At 47.2% G+C, this 16,593-nt stretch overlaps 1 protein-coding gene across 1 annotated transcript in view; it reads right to left on the bottom strand.

Moving 5' to 3' along the window:
- The window catches only part of PDE9A (phosphodiesterase 9A), a 142,357-nt gene that overhangs the window by 28,952 nt on the left and 96,812 nt on the right, over nucleotides 1-16,593 (bottom strand). Inside the window, exons 10-11 of the mRNA XM_086936317.1 lie at nucleotides 15,616-15,720; nucleotides 373-501 (exon numbers count right to left, since the gene is read on the bottom strand). Of these exons, the coding sequence (XP_086792443.1) occupies nucleotides 373-501; nucleotides 15,616-15,720 (234 nt within the window). The remainder of the gene's footprint in view (nucleotides 1-372; nucleotides 502-15,615; nucleotides 15,721-16,593) is intronic.

Genomic DNA, 16,593 nt, shown 5'->3' with positions numbered 1-16,593 from the left:
TACTAGGACGGCGTAACTTACCTTTTTTAAAGACATCACTAGGAGAGACGCTGCTCACTAGCATAGAGTGGGCCTAACTGTTAAGTGATGAAGGTGGTACTCGAAAGGGCCTATCTTTGTCCCGGTGAAAGAAGAAGTAACAGGAACCTAATTTACCTTTGGTAAAGATACCTCGAGCGGCGACCTAGCTGAACTTCAATAAAGATACCGCTGGCAGGAGTGTAGCTCTCCACGGCTGAATTTACCACTAGCCAGAGACTAACTCACCTTTGCATCAATCGTATGGGAGTAGCACACTACTGACACTACGCCATTCGTAGCACAAGCCTAGATCACCTTCAGTACAGACGCACCTAGCTGGGGCTAGCTCACCTGTGTCACGGTCTCGAACATCGGGATGAGGAAGAACCGGATGAATCCAATCTGGGCTGTGGGCTTGGTGACCTTGTCTCTGTCCATGAACGGAGAGACCGGAAGGCCCTCTGACTTCTCTCGGTCACTCTGCGAAGAACAAACACTCAAACATTAATGAAAGTATTCAATAGCATAGGCGATTTCTCTTACTCATTGGCACCCTCTGACCAAGCGCCCCCTCTGACACATGTACAGGGGCCCCATCTCAGGTCTTCTCCTAAGGGTCCTTGTGCTCTGTGTCCTAGTCCCCTTCCCACATATGGCCTATCTAGAGACCCTCTCTCCCCCATGTGACCGGGTCTCACTCCTTCCACTCATCTTCTCTCGTGGCCCGGCTGGTGCCTCACTCTTCCCTCTCATTTTGAGACCTGGTCGCTTCTGTCCACTTGTGTCCTGTCCTAAGGCCTTACTCTTCCTTCCAATGCTCTGTCCACTCTCTTACGTGCCTCTCTGTCCCTGTGTTTCACTCTTCCCTCTCTCCCTCTGTCCTAGTGCCTTCTATCCACTCTTGTTATACCCTGGAGCTAGACACTTCCTCTTTCCAGCTGCCGTGAGGCCTCACTCTTCCCTCTGTCCTTGGGCCTCATTATGGTCTTCACCTTCTGTCACGAGTCCCACCCTTCACTTTTGTCCTCTGTCCTGCGGTCTCACTCTGCCCTCTCTCCTAGGGTCTCACTCTGCCCTCTGACCTGCGGTCTCACTCTGCCCTCTCTCCTGGGGTCTCACTCTGCTCTCTGACCTGCGGTCTCACTCTGCCCTCTCTCCTGGGGTCTCACTCTGCCCTCTGTCCTGGGGTCTCACTCTGCCCTCTCTCCTGGGGTATCACTCTGCCCTCTTTCCTGCGGTCTTACTCTGTTCTCTGTCTTGGGGGTCGTACTCATCCCTTCGGTCTCACTCTGCCCTCTGTCCTGGGGTCTCAATCTGCCATTTGTCCAGCGGTCTCACTCTGCCTTCTCTCCTGGGGTCTCACTCTGCCTTCTCTCCTGGGGTATCACTCTGCCTTCTGTCCTGGGGTCTCACTCTGCCCTCTCTCCTGGGGTCTCACTCTGCCTTCTCTCCTGGGGTATCACGCTGCCTTCTGTCCTGGGGTCTCACTCTGCCCTCTCTCCTGGGGTATCACTCTGCCTTCTCTCCTGAGGTCTGACTCTGCCCTCTGGTCTCACTCTGCCCTCTGTCCTGAGGTCTGACTCTGCCCTCTGTCTCGGAGTCTCACTCTGCCCTCTGTCCCGGGGTCTCACTCTGCCCTCTGTCCCGGGGTCTCACTCTGCCCTCTGTCTCGGAGTCTCACTCTGCCCTCTGTCCTGGATGTCTCACTCTGCCCTCTGCTCTGGGGTTTCCCTCTGCCCTCTGTCCTGGTGACTCACTCTGCCCTCGGTAATGTTCTGTCCTGCGCCCCCTTTCCTCTCACCCTCTTTCCTGGGGTCTCACTCTGCCCTCTGTCCTGGGGTCTCACTCTGCCCTCTGTCCTTGGGTATCACTCTGAGACTCCGGGAGAGAGGGCACTCTGCCCTCTGCCCTGGGGTTTCCCTCTGCCCTCTGTCCTGGTGTCTCAATCTGCCCTCGGTAATGTTCTGTCCTGCGCCCCCTTTCCTCTCACCCTCTTTCCTGGGGTCTCACTCTGCCCTCTGTCCCGGGGTCTCACTCTGCCCTCTGTCCTTGGGTATCACTCTGCCCTCTGTCCCGGAGTCTCACTCTGCCCTCTGCCCTGGGGTTTCCCCCTGCCCTCTGTCCTGGTGTCTCACTCTGCCCTCTGTAATGTTCTGTTTTGCGCCCCCTTTCCTCTCACCCTCTTTCCTGGGGTCTCACTCTGCCCTCTGTCCCGGGGTCTCACTCTGCCCTCTGTCCTTGGGTATCACTCTGCCCTCTGTCCCGGAGTCTCACTCTGCCCTCTGCCCTGGGGTTTCCCCCTGCCCTCTGTCCTGGTGTCTCACTCTGCCCTCGGTAATGTTCTGTCCTGCGCCCCCTTTCCTCTCACCCTCTTTCCTGGGGTCTCACTCTGCCCTCTGTCCCGGGGTCTCACTCTGCCCTCTGTCCTTGGGTATCACTCTGAGACTCCGGGAGAGAGGGCACTCTGCCCTCTGCCCTGGGGTTTCCCTCTGCCCTCTGTCCTGGTGTCTCAATCTGCCCTCGGTAATGTTCTGTCCTGCGCCCCCTTTCCTCTCACCCTCTTTCCTGGGGTCTCACTCTGCCCTCTGTCCCGGGGTCTCACTCTGCCCTCTGTCCTTGGGTATCACTCTGCCCTCTGTCCCGGAGTCTCACTCTGCCCTCTGCCCTGGGGTTTCCCCCTGCCCTCTGTCCTGGTGTCTCACTCTGCCCTCTGTAATGTTCTGTCTTGCGCCCCCTTTCCTCTCACCCTCTTTCCTGGGGTCTCACTCTGCCCTCTGTCCCGGGGTCTCACTCTGTCCTCTGTCCTTGGGTATCACTCTGCCCTCTGTCCCGGAGTCTCACTCTGCCCTCTGCCCTGGGGTTTCCCCCTGCCCTCTGTCCTGGTGTCTCACTCTGCCCTCTGTAATGTTCTGTCCTGCGCCCCCTTTCTTCTCACCCTCTTTCCTGGGGTCTCACTCTGCCCTCTGTCCCGGGGTCTCACTCTGCCCTCTGTCCTTGGGTATCACTCTGCCCTCTGTCCCGGAGTCTCACTCTGCCCTCTGCCCTGGGGTTTCCCCCTGCCCTCTGTCCTGGTGTCTCACTCTGCCCTCTGTAATGTTCTGTCTTGCGCCCCCTTTCCTCTCACCCTCTTTCCTGGGGTCTCACTCTGCCCTCTGTCCTTGGGTATCACTCTGCCCTCTGTCCCGGAGTCTCACTCTGCCCTCTGCCCTGGGGTTTCCCCCTGCCCTCTATCCTGGTGTCTCACTCTGCCCTCTGTAATGTTCTGTCCTGCGCCCCCTTTCCTCTCACCCTCTTTCCTGGGGTCTCACTCTGCCCTCTGTCCCGGGGTCTCACTCTGCCCTCTGTCCTTGGGTATCACTCTGCCCTCTGTCCCGGAGTCTCACTCTGCCCTCTGCCCTGGGGTTTCCCCCTGCCCTCTGTCCTGGTGTCTCACTCTGCCCTCTGTAATGTTCTGTCTTGCGTCCCCTTTCCTCTCACCCTCTTTCCTGGGGTCTCACTCTGCCCTCTGTCCCGGGGTCTCACTCTGCCCTCTGTCCTTGGGTATCACTCTGCCCTCTGTCCCGGAGTCTCACTCTGCCCTCTGCCCTGGGGTTTCCCCCTGCCCTCTGTCCCGGAGTCTCACTCTGCCCTCTGCCCTGGGGTTCCCCCTGCCCTCTGTCCTGGTGTCTCACTCTGCCCTCTGTAATGTTCTGTCTTGCGCCCCCTTTCCTCTCACCCTCTTTCCTGGGTTCTCACACCGCGGGGGAATTAGCCCAGCATTGAAGGGGTTATTGATTCAAAAGCCAGGTTTTTATCAGTTTCCTGAAGGCAGGTAGGTTTGGGCAAGATTTAATATGCCGAGGGAGGGTGTTCCATAATTTAGCAGTAGCGATAGTAAATTTTCTGTTACCCCAGGAAACTTTTTTTGTGCGAGGGTCCATTAAAAGGTTGGCCGTTGAAGAACGCAAGGTTCTGTTGGGAGTGTAAACACAGAACGCCTTCTTCAAGAAGTCAGGTCCGGTTTTGTGGATGGCCTTGAAGGCAATGCAAAGAGCTTTACATTTGATGCAGCTTATTATAGGTAGCTAGTGAAGTTTTCGATCTACCGTTGACATTGATTGATACTTGGGGGTACCTGTTATCATTCTAGCGGCCACGTTCTGCACCATCTGCAGTTTGTTGGTGACGTTTTTCTGAGCGTTGACGAGAAGGCCATTACAGTAGCCGACTTTTGACATTACTAGGGTGCTAACAAGGGTTTTTCTGGCACTTGATGAAAGAAAGGGTAGGAATTTTTTAATCATTCTGAGAGTGTAAAAAGATGACGAGACAATAGTATTGGCACGTGATGTGTAAGCCAGTTTGTCGTCTAATATGACCCATAGATTTCTCACTTTCGATACTGCGGGAAGCGGTGGACCCAGATTTCTGGGCCCCCAAGTAGAGGACCAGACCGGATATAGCTTTCCAAAAATCAATACCTCTGTTTTATCGGAATTTAACTTTAAGCAGTTGTAGGCCATCCAAGTGCTGATAGTGAGCATTCCATCTTGGAAGCTGGCCTCGTTGCTCCTCCATCATTATGGATTGCAAGCACCAATTGTGTGTCATCGGCGTAGGATGTAAGTCCCATCCCATGGGCTTTGATGACCTTGGCCAGGTCCGACACCTAGATGTTAAACAGTGATGGAATCAAGAATGAACCTTGTGGCACACCGCACGGGCGGGTGAATTGTGAGAACTTGTAGTCGCCGAGACTCATTAATTTTGTGCGATTGGAAAGAAACGAGGCCAGTAGTTCTTTGGCCTTCAGTTTGATGCCCATGTTTGAGACACGATCGATCAGTGTAGCGTGATCGACCGTGTCAAAGGCTGCTGATAAGTCTAGCAGCACTAACACAGCAGCCCACCTTGGTCTAAGATTGTTCTAATTGTGTCTGCTGCTTTGATGAGGGCATTTTTCTGTGCCATGGCCTTTCCTGAAGCCGAATTGTGTCTCATCCAGGAGGTTATTGTCGTCAATGTATTGGGCTAATTGTGAATTCATTAATTTCTCAAACACTTTTGATGGAAAAGGAAGGCTTGTGATAGGTCTGTAATTTTTTGTATCTAGCGTATCAAGGTGCTGCTTCTTCAGCAGTGGCTTGATTATAGCCTTTTTCCATGTGGTAGGGTAGGTGCCGGTGTTAAACATGGCGTTGCTCATGTCTGTTAGGTTTGGGGCTACTAAATCAGCATTCAGTTTTGCGACAGTGGCTGGGCAAGGGTCGGTGGGGGAACTTACTTGATGGTTAAGATGAGGTCCTTGTTCTGTTGAAACTTGGCTAAAATTCGAGAAAGAAGGGGTGTTTTCGTCGTTGTCAGGAGTGGCCGTCGAATATTCAGTTTAATGTTGAGCTGCGAAGCTGACATATATATTGCTGACTTTGTCTAGGAAGGCGCTGGCCAGGGCATTGCACAGATCTTGGGTGGGGGATGGTGGAGGGTTTGTCACGGACCCTGATAGTTTAGTGACTACCTGAAAAAGCTGTTTAGTCGAGTCTTGGGCCGATTCTATCTGACTGAGGTAGTATTTCTCTCCGAAATAATGAGATGCTTATACTTGGAGATGGCTTCCTTATAACGAGTTTTATCAGTGATATTGTAATCTCTGCACCAGTGAATCTCAAGGTTCCTGCAACGTTGTTTTTCAAGTCTGAGGGAATCGGAGAACGAGGGGACCGATGAAGCGGCTCTGTTTTTTTAAAAGTTTTTCAGTGGTACTACGACGTTGAAGGCATTATTAAGCCATTCAGAGAATTTGGAAGAGGCAAGTATAGGGTCTGGTGAAGGGTCGTAATTAGTGGATGACAGATGTGTTTTGAGGGGCTGCTGATCCAGGCAGCTCCAAGCTTTGAACTGTGTCGGTGGAGTGGGGATAGTATGCAGAGGGGAAGTTTTATTTGTCTGAATATTGAAGATGCCTGCCCAATGGTCAGTTCAAGCCAGGGGTATGGTTTTTATTAATGATATTTGCCTGTCGCTGGTGAAGAGCCCGTTGAGCATAGGACCAGCTGTGTGAGTGGGGCTGGTCACCAACTGGCAGCGATCCACAGCCTCTAGTTCTGCAAGGAGGGTGGAGGTGTCATTGTCGTCAATGGTTTCCAGGTGGAAGTTGAAATCACCCAAGATGGTGAAATCCGCTTTTCCTGCTAACGGTTCCAAAAAGCTACCCAAAGCAGAGAGGAATTCCACTCGAGGAGGAGGGCTCCTTTAAAGGTTTGTGAATGATGGAGCTTGATGGTAAAGGTCACCGCTTCTCAAGTCGTGGTGGAATTGTCACCAAATATTTGTCTTGGTGCATGATTGCTAGTCCGCCTCCTTTTTTTAAGGTTCTGTCATGTCTAAATATGCAGTATCCTTACGGGGTGCGGTGCAAAAGTCCGGGCCAGTTGAAGGGTCTCCCTGGGTTTCTGTTATAAACAAAATGTCTAGATTTTGGTCTGTTAGGAAGTCCGCTATTTCATATTTATGTTTGGGGAGTGAGCGGGAATTTATGAGCACTAAGGGGCACGCGATCCTGATGTATATACAGCGGTTGCGTCAGAGAGGCTCCTGATTGGTTGTAGGTATTCAGCTTGAAGGAGCAATTGGAGCAGCTGAAAGTTGAATTAGGGGCTAATGAGCTTGTGTGGGGGCGAGGACAAGTGTGTCTATTGGTAGCAAGGCGAATATTTTTTAGCTGGGTACTGGAGTAAGTTATCATCGTGTCAGGCTTTACTGATGTGACTGAGCCAGGGTTCGTGGCCCTGGGCCCGCTCCAGGCGCGGACGGGCGCAGACAGGCTTTCCTTAGGCATGCCTTCGTCGCGCCAGCAGCGCGTCCGCTGTGCGTCGGGGCTGTAAAGTTGGGGCCCTAGGCCCGCATGATGTAAATAACTGCGACACTGGACACCAGTTAGTGGATAGTTATTCTGGCCTCGAGCACGTGCGCTCTGCCTCTTTTATTAACAGAGTCACCTGACCCAATGACGTCTGTGGTGGGTGGGTGTTCAGTGTAGGGTTACACTTAGGAACAACTAGACTGTGTCCTGGCAGGATACTACAGGGGCAAGCACCCGAATTTATGCAGCTAGATTGACAACTGTTATTTTTATAAAATGGGGCATACTGCTTAGGTGCTTAGGGCGTGCCTTTACTTTCTTTTCGTTGTTTCCCTACCTGTCCGTGCATAACCAAATATGCAAACTGTGACGGTAGTTTGAGCATCCGAAGAATTTAGTATATAGGGAGTCTCATCATGCATGGGTTTGTTTCTGGCCATTTTCATTTTTTCTATAAAACTAAGCAGTTCTGGGATTCACATTGATGACATTTGCACACAGCACGAGCCCAGTAATATGTTTGTGCCATTTAGAGAAAGGCGACAAAACTGTTCCTTTTATAGCATTAATGGTGTATAGATTAATTTGCTTTACACACTCTTGCCATCTATTGGTTGATCCAGATTTGACTAGTGGCGTGTTTTCAAAAAGTAAGAAGACAGCGAGTATTTTCAAAGACAATTGATTTGGTTTCCATTTTGAGTCATGAGTAAACTTGCAGTGAAAATGCAAAGTAAAATATATATTTCAGTATACAGTGCATCTGATAAAGTGTGATGGGTAGAGATTGCCTAGGCAACACCTACAACAAGACGTTAATGAGATGAGGCTATCCACAAAAAGAAGATTGGAAGAACTAACAAGGAATGTATCCTTATTCTACTGGTTTTTAGTAGGCCTGAGCCTAGTTCGTGGAGTTTTGCTACGCGGAACTCTGCGAAGTTATAAAACACCTCAGCGAAGTTCCGCGAGTGGCGAAGTACAGTGCGAACTGCAGTTTGTGCTGGTATTTCTGCCCCTCGGGTAGAAATTCTACCCGAGTGGCAGCTCGCGCTTGCGAACTTACAGTTCACGCTCGCAAACGGGGAAAAAAACTCTGCTGCCATCGCTAAGCAGAGTTTTCTGCACTCCGCGAGCTCCGCGACGTGCGGAGTGCAGAAAACTCTGCAAACTCCACGAACGGAGCGAAGTTCACCACCCAGGCCTAGTTTTTAGGTCTGAACACCGAGATCCCATACAAGAAGATGGAGACTTAGGGGACAACAACATGGTCTCAGGTCCAGGCCCAAGTATAATATCGATCTGTACAATAGCTATACTATAATGGCGAGCTGAACAATCCCTATACTATAATTAGGCTTTCCTGTTTTCAGTTTCTATTTTTGGTAAATTCTGGTGGGGTTTTTCAGTGTTTTCAATATCTTAAAAAACAGTTGTTATCAGTGGTTACACATTTTCGCGCCACTAAAAGCAACAGAAAAAGTGTTTTTCGGGTGTTTATGGAACGTTTTGCTTTTATTATTGCTTGCATGTTGCACTGAAAGAGCATGGTATATAGACAGTGTACTTATAGTGTATATGAGGTCCAAATAGAGTTTTGCAAATTAATCTTATTGTAGTACACCATACAATACTTCTTCAGTGAGTCTTTGGGTCATGTGCCACGCCCTTTCCTTCCTATGTAAACTTCTGTGAAAAGGCCCTCTCAGCATTCATAGCCCCTTGGGCTGAGAACCATCAGCTAAGGGATACAGTTGGAATTACTCTTTCTTTGATGCCACATAAAGCACAAAATGATAAATATTAGCATTTTAGTTCCTGTGCATAAGAAAACAGTGCACCAGAATAGTCTAAAAAGTCAATAGCATCCCTCATTAACTCTGAAGATTGTAAAGATGCTTTCAGCATACCATCTAACAAGTGGCAAGGATCTCCTACAGGGAATTAGTTCAGCTCGGTATCAATTTTGACAGGTCATCACAGGTCATCACACAACTTCCTCGGTGGAGCGGGGGAGAGCAATTCCGTCGCGCTGAGGAGCGCAGAGGAGCAGAGGAGGCATATTACCGGGCAGTGAGAGTCTCCTGGGTCCCTAACGCTGCAGTCTCGCCGCGCCGCTTTGCAACACCTGGCGGCCTGCGGCTGGAGACTACAGCTCCCAGGGAGACTTGCGGCGACTTCCGGTTCGCCGGTACTTGAGAAGGACGCTTCCTCCGCGTCGCGGGACGCGCGCGGGCGACGCCGGGCGGAGCCCGGGCAGAGGGCGGGCCGTCTGAGGCCGTCAGAGGCAGGAGGAGGCTGGGCTGGGCCTGAGACCCTGTGAGTAACAAACTGTGCTTTTCTACTTATGTGGAGCTGTGAAGGATAAGGCTGTTGGACTTTACAGGCTTATACCCCGATAAACTGATCATATTATTCCTGGTGACACCTAGGCATAGTCAAAGCTGTAAATCAACTCCGTTTAATCTTCCCTAATGTCAGGCACAAAGAAAGACAACGTGGTTACGGGGGCAGGTTCTATGAACAATTTCCTTGTCAAAATGGTGAATAAAATCAACGATGACAGAAGGGCTTCTTTGGGCAAAGTTGCTTCTCTAGATCATGATCTCTCTCCAGTAAGAGTAACTACGCCGGAGGCACCTCCAGAGATCGAAAATAGCACTGATTGTGTGTTAGGGGGACCAAATGCATCTAATTCAGCTAGCGTAGTAGTAGCTTCGATCCACCAGGCCCCTGATACAATAACGCTTGATACAATAATGCTTGATAAATTATCTTCTGACTCGGAGGAAGAGGTAGAGGTAGCGGAAGAAAGTAAAAGAGAGAGACCTGTTAGAACCTGTAGAAAGCAGCAAAGTAAGAGGGGGGGTAAGATCACCCACAGGAGAAGAGGGGACACTCACTTGCCTGATAGTCACATCTCCCCTAAAGCCAAATCGAACGTAGAGAATAAAAAGGAAACTAGCATCACCTTGAGCCCTGAGCAGTTTGGTTTGCTAATCAAAACCATAGAGGCCACTTTCGATCTAAAACTTAAGGATTCCCTTAACTCCCTAGCGGCCAAATTGGATACCGCGAACGCAGAGATAATAAGACTAGGAGGTCTGTTGGATCAGCGGTTGGCCAATCTAGCTAAGGCTAACCCCCCACTCCCTTCAACTAGTACAGTGAGCTCTGAGGTTGTAGGGAAAAATGCTATAAAAGCCTCCAATCCATCTCCTATGATCCCTCAGGTCAATAGCACGGATAACAACCATACTGTCCCCTCAGCCACTTGTCCCTCGCCAGTAGACACGGCTGTAGACACGGCTAGGAGCCATCAGAGATCAGGTCTCTCATACAACACGAATGCCATACAAAGTAGGCGCAATAATTCTATTAATCTACCCCCGGATTGCGCCCCCTATGTCGCTGTGTTAGCTAATGTTCCAGTGTATACCCCAGGCTCTACCGAGCCACAAGAGGAAGTTCATGATTCCCTCAAAAACAAAGTGGTGGCTTGGCTGAGTGCTAAATGTGGTTTCCCTACTAAATTTGCAGGAGACATTATCACGACCAGGAGGGTAAATTGGATTGGTCCCTCGAGGAAAACTTGTAGAGGGGATTGTGTGGTTGTGAACTTTAAATACCCACAACATGTGGCCACAGTCCTCCTACGGGCAGCATCTCTGATGCAGGACAGCAATGGTATTCAAGTGCGCCCGTTAGGGTATTTTTACAATCATGTCAATTTAGCCTCCTTGTCCAGACAAAGACTAAGTCCATTTACCCCGGTGGGGCCCAGATCGGCTCCACAAAGTTTGTTTCAGGGACGCGATAATCTTTTTACCTTTGGTCCCCCTATTACAACTCACAACAGATTTGACGCTCTCTCAGGTCTCGATCTTTGCGATTGACGGGGTGCCGGAGAGGGTACAGTGGACGATGTCACAGTGGATTCAACACCAACGGTTCATGTACCTTCTTCTGTTGCGGATGGTAACAGTTCAACAGAGATCACAACTGCTAAAGGGGATACGGTCAGACTGTTATCCTGGAACATCACTGGTTTGCGGTCTAAGAAGGGAGACCCAAACTGGGAGAACTTCGTAAAGCGCCACGATATCATTGCCATTCAAGAGACTTGGGATATGGAGTGTGATTACTGGTTGGACGGTTTTACTTCTTATTTTGTACCTGCTTTGCCTTCCCCTGTAGGCCGGAACAAAGGAGGTCTTTTGACGCTGGTATCGGTGAACATCAAGGGCAAAATCACCCTGATTGACTGTGCCTCTCATAATTTCCTTGTACTTGAGATAAAATTAGAGGATGGCTGTAAATTGCTTCTTGTTAATTGTTATAATGCACCGAACGGTCACCCAGAAACTGTACATTTTACATGGTTAGCAGATTTTATAAGTCTTTACAGGGACAAACAATCCACTTTGTGTCGATTTATTTTAATGGGCGATTTTAATGTTCATTTGTGCTCACATTGTGCCCTAGTGGATGAAGATGGGCCTGATAGCGTGTCCCCCCTCACCTAGAACATACACAGAAGGGTTTGGCGCTCGAAAATGTATTACGGGACGATGAGTTGTATGAACCAGAGTTCTACGATAAGAGTACACGGGTTGCCACTTATACGGGAAGGGCTAGTGATTCGATAATTGATTTTATTTTTGTTTCAAGAGGTTTTCTTAGTTATGTGATTTCATATAATGCAATCGCTATGCCTATGAGTGACCATAACCCTGTGGGGTTGGAGCTAGTGAATAGCTCCTTCTTGTTAAAATCATCTGTCACCCACCGGTCTATATTGCCTGTTAAGGATAAGGATCAGGGGAGAAGAATTAAATGGGAAATGGTTGTACCTGACAATTTTTTCTTAACTCTATCCTCTTCAGTCTCTGAAGAGCTAAATGTGTGTGCCAACCCGTTAACTGGGAGCAAGGAGGTTATATCTTCCTTTGAAGGTGTTTGCCGGTTTGTGTCCACTTGCCTTACAGCTAAAGGTCAGGGGGGTAAACATAAATCGGTGAAAGGCTGGTTTGATAAAAATTGTAGCAAAGCACACAACCGCCTTAAGAAAGCCCTCAATACTCGCCCAAGGGACAAAGCGCTAGTCGCGCGATTAAGAAAGGATTTTACTATGGCCACTAATTTGCGTAAAAATGAACTAAAGAGTAAAGCCTGGGAAGAATTAATGGATAAAGCCACCCTAAAAAACAGTGCTAAGTTTTGGGCAATTATTAACACTCCTTTACTTTCAGGTGACCAAAACTCAGTACTGGAACTAAATATATCAGAGGAGGACTGGCTTCGCCATTTTGAAAAAATTATGATAGTAATAGGGAGCTGGAACCCTTCACAATCCCTACTACTGAGATCCCCCTGGAGCCTGTGAGTTTTGACACAATTGAGGTACTTAGAGCTATAGAGGATACAGCAGGACGCAAGGCCCCGGGCCCCGATGGAGTGCCAGCGGATATGTTCAGGGCAAATCCGCTGTTTTGGGCCAATATTTTAACGAAAGTTTTTAATGCCTCTGCCGCAGTGGGATTCCCTCAGTCCTGGTCTCTAGCTACGATTGTGCCAATATTTTAAAAAGGGCAGAGAGGAGACCCAAAATGCTACAGAACAATATCGTTGTTGGACTCCTCGGTAAAAATCCTAGGAAAGGTTGTCCTAGCGAGAATATCCGCGTGGGCCAAGGGGAACAATATTTGATCTTGTTAATAGATATAAGCTGTGGGCAATGCTCCTGAAGATGGGCCTCGATAGTTCCTTGGTACACTTTCTGGCGGAGCTCCATAAAGACCTGAGGGCCCGCATCAGAATGACAACTGACGGAAAGTGTACCGAGAGTTTTAGATCAACTAGAGGGGTCCGTCAGGGATGTATACTGGCGCCAATGTTGTTCACGTTATACGTGAACTCTTTGGAGGATGACCTAACGGCAGCCTCAAAGGATATTCCGAGCATGAGGGGTGCACCAATTCCGGTGCTCCTCTATGCCGATGATGCGGTGCTAATAGCTAGGACCCCAGTTGCCCTGCAAAAGTTACTCGACTCCTTCGGTAACTTCATGTCCAGTCTTGACCTGGTGGTTAATAAGAACAAATCGCATACTATGTCAGCTGGATGTGGTAAATTTAAAGAAAAAACCTTTTTTTGCGATGAAGAGGGGATTACAAGTGTTAAAGTTTTTACCTACTTGGGAGTGATTTTTGATCAAAGGGGAACTTGGACACCGCAGTTAACATCAAAAGCGAACGCGGTGAGAAGCTCCTATTCTGCGATCCTGGGGTTCACAAAGAGATTGGGGGGAAAACCAATCGAGGCTGTCCTGGCCGTTTACAAAGCCAAGACAGCCGCGATTGCTAGATACGGGGCTGCAGTCTGGGGTTACGCTAATTCTAAATGCATTCAGACAGAGGAAAACAAATTTCTTCGTTCTCTGTTGGGACTACCACAGTCAACTGCCACTCACTCTTTACACCTTGAGCTGGGTTTGGGTTATATTCTAGATATAATTAATCTAGCTCCACTTCTGATGTGGATCAAGCTCTGGCTTAATCCGAACCTCAGCCTTAATCACAGGATAATCAAAGACTGTCTTATATTAGATCACAGGAGGGATATTCAGTGGCTGTCATATGTTGAGTCCATGGCCGCAAAACTGGGACGCCCTGAAATCTTCAATAGTCCAGAATCCCTGTGCAAAGCTGATTTGTTGTGGGTGAAGACCAATTTCATCAGGTTACGTATGGCCGAGCGTGAAGCGGATGAGTTATGTAAACCCTCTGTGAGGGCTCATGTATTGATAACCCCATCTTTTGAGTTGGCTCCTTACTTGGCAGTGGTCACTAATTCTTTTCATAGGTGGCTACTGTCTAAATTCCGTTTTAACCAACTTTATATGGTTCTGTGGGACGAGAAAGAGTGGTGTAAGCTCGAGGAGTCGTCCCCATGCAAATGCGATGGTTTTTCCACCCAGGATAATGCGCATTTTTTGTTTTTCTGTTCTTTTTATCATGAACCTCGCACCCGATATCTAAAATCAATTCTGAAGGAGTTGGGTTTTACGCAGTACAAGCCTGCGCTGTTATGTTTACAGATGATGCATTACCTTGTAATTATGTATTGCACTGCTAGCTTTTTGGCTGCATCTGTTAAATGTAAGAGATCAAGGTTAAGATTGGAATCACAATTGAGGACAGATACTTGAATTCATGTTTACTGTAGTGTTGAGTGCAAACTGTAATGAATTTTGTGTAAATAATGCCTTTTTAACTTGCTTTTAATTCCACCTACTGTTTAATATTGTATTAACTGTTTTTAAGATATATGAACGTATGATATTTGTGTAGAATACTTTTATGATTTTAATTAATCGAATAAAGTGGACTTTGACTTTGACTGACAGGTCATCACACAACTTTTTTATATACGTAGCTGAATCGCTGCAAATACAAACAATATCACTCCTATCTTTGTTGAACTTGAAAAGAACCTTTTTTGCACAGCATTACAAGTGACACTGCGTTCGAAGTTTTCCAAAAGTCTGGTGTCATGTTTTCACCACTATCCCAGATGCTTGGTGATATATATACTTGTCACTATATCTTGCATTGAATGTTTAAAGCCTGAGGTGTTGGCAATTCACCTACTATCAATACTGACCCACTAGAAACTATGGTCTGATTTGTTAAGGGCTTTTACCCATACTCTGAGGGTAAATGTGATGACACATATTAGGAAAGGTTTTTATGAAACCATCAATTTTACCTATCGGTGAAAGAATCATATGCAGCCAAAATATCAAATATGAGTTTGATATTTCCTGATTCTCTATAGTTTATAAAATGATTAAACTAGACCTAAAACATGAAACTACACTCCGCATCTTTAGACCAAAGGCCACAAAACCAAAAAAAAAAAAAAAGGAAGAAGAAACAATATTTTAGTGGCATCCCTAAAGAACAAAACTCAAGCAGAATAATGTTAGCCAGTCTTTCTTACTGCTAGATTGTATACCAAAGTTACATTGTATTGACCCCTTCAGGAAGAAAGAAATGACTCTTTCACTCTCTTTTTCCTTTCTTTGAATGGCATTTTGTTTGTAGTTGTCCAGGTGTTTTTTCAGTGTTTATGGGGCCGATTCACAGAACTAACTTAAGACAAAATCCTAAACTTACTACATTTGGTATTCACAGAAGTTAGGATTTTGTCTTAAGTTTGACTTAAGACAGACTTAAGACAAAATCCTAACTTAAGTCTGTCTTAAGTTTCTCTTAGACAATCTTAAGACAAAATCCTAACTTCTGTGAATACCAAAAGTAGTAAGTTTAGGATTTTGTCTTAAGTTAGTTCTGTGAATCGGGCCCTTTATGTTTTCACCGGTGAGGGCTATTTTTCTTTAAGTGGGGTTTTATCAGTTATTATAGGTTTAAACCTAAAACCCCACAGCCTAACTATAATGGTTAGCTGTACAATAGCTATACTGTAATGGCGAGCTGTATAGTAGCTATAGTATAATAACGATTTGTACAATACCTATACTGTAATGGCGAGCTGAAGAATCCCTATACTATAATGGTGAGCTGTACAATACCTATACTGTAATGGCGATCTGTATAGTAGCTATAGTATAATAACGATCTGTACAATACCTATACTGTAATGGCGAGCTGAAGAATCCCTATACTATAATGGCGAGCTGTACAATACCTATACTATAATGCAGATCTGTATAAAAATATAGACATTACCTGCATGAAATACTCTTCCAGTAAGCAGTCGGCCCAGAGATCGGCCACCTCCAGGGGTCGGACCTCGTTCGAAATATCGCAACATTTAATCAGCACCATCTTCAGCTGAAAGAGAGAGAGAGAGGCCAGAAATATTAGTGATGCTACGCATGGGTCTGTGAATACAGGAATGTTGGGGTACACGGAAGATGGTGCATTCATAAATACACAGAAAGAAGCCCTTACAAATGTGTTTCCCAAACTGTGGTCGGGACAAACTGGCAGGTCACAAGACGACTTTTGGTAAGTCACGAAAGCCCTGGTCTGTTTGTAAGCAAGAGTTAGAATGATGAGCCTGGTTTGTGCACGTCTGCAAAGGTGCTGAACAATCTCCAAAGTTCAGTTTTAAAATAAACCCTTGCTAGTATTCCCCAGCCAGACTCCGGGTCAAACATGAAGTATTTGTTGCTGCTCTTTTTTTTCTTGACAATGCCATTTCAACAGAGAATGTGATTGTGCACAACCACACCACTATACCGTTCGCACACAAATAAAGAAATATGGATGTGCCGAATGGCTAGAGCTGCCAACTATTTTTTTTTTTTTGGAGTTCTATATAGCGGGAGCTTGACCCAAAGGTATCGGGAATCGGAGCGCTTTGCATAGAACCAGTTGTGTTACATGAGGACACATTCTTTTTAGTTAGGCGCGTATATGGGGGAACAAGTTGGAGTCTCCGCATTGGCTCAACACCTTTGGTTCTGGGCAGATCACTTAATCTGTGATTATAATTAAATTAATCTGCCCTTGTGTGATGTAATCTGGTGCTTAGGCAAACTAGAGCACTATATGCACTTTATCTTATTGTGCACCTGATACAAAGAGGTGGAAAAAAAACTTAGCACCACTTTTAAGGGAAATCTGCCCCTGCACATTTATTGATGGTTTAAACTTTCTGTGTACTTTGGCCACGCCTGTTATTTGCACAGCGGTATCAAT

Source organism: Lissotriton vulgaris, chromosome 8, assembly GCF_964263255.1.
Source record: "Lissotriton vulgaris chromosome 8, aLisVul1.2, whole genome shotgun sequence".
Lineage (NCBI taxonomy): Eukaryota > Metazoa > Chordata > Amphibia > Caudata > Salamandridae > Lissotriton > Lissotriton vulgaris.
This window is presented reverse-complemented; position numbering and strand designations above follow the sequence as displayed.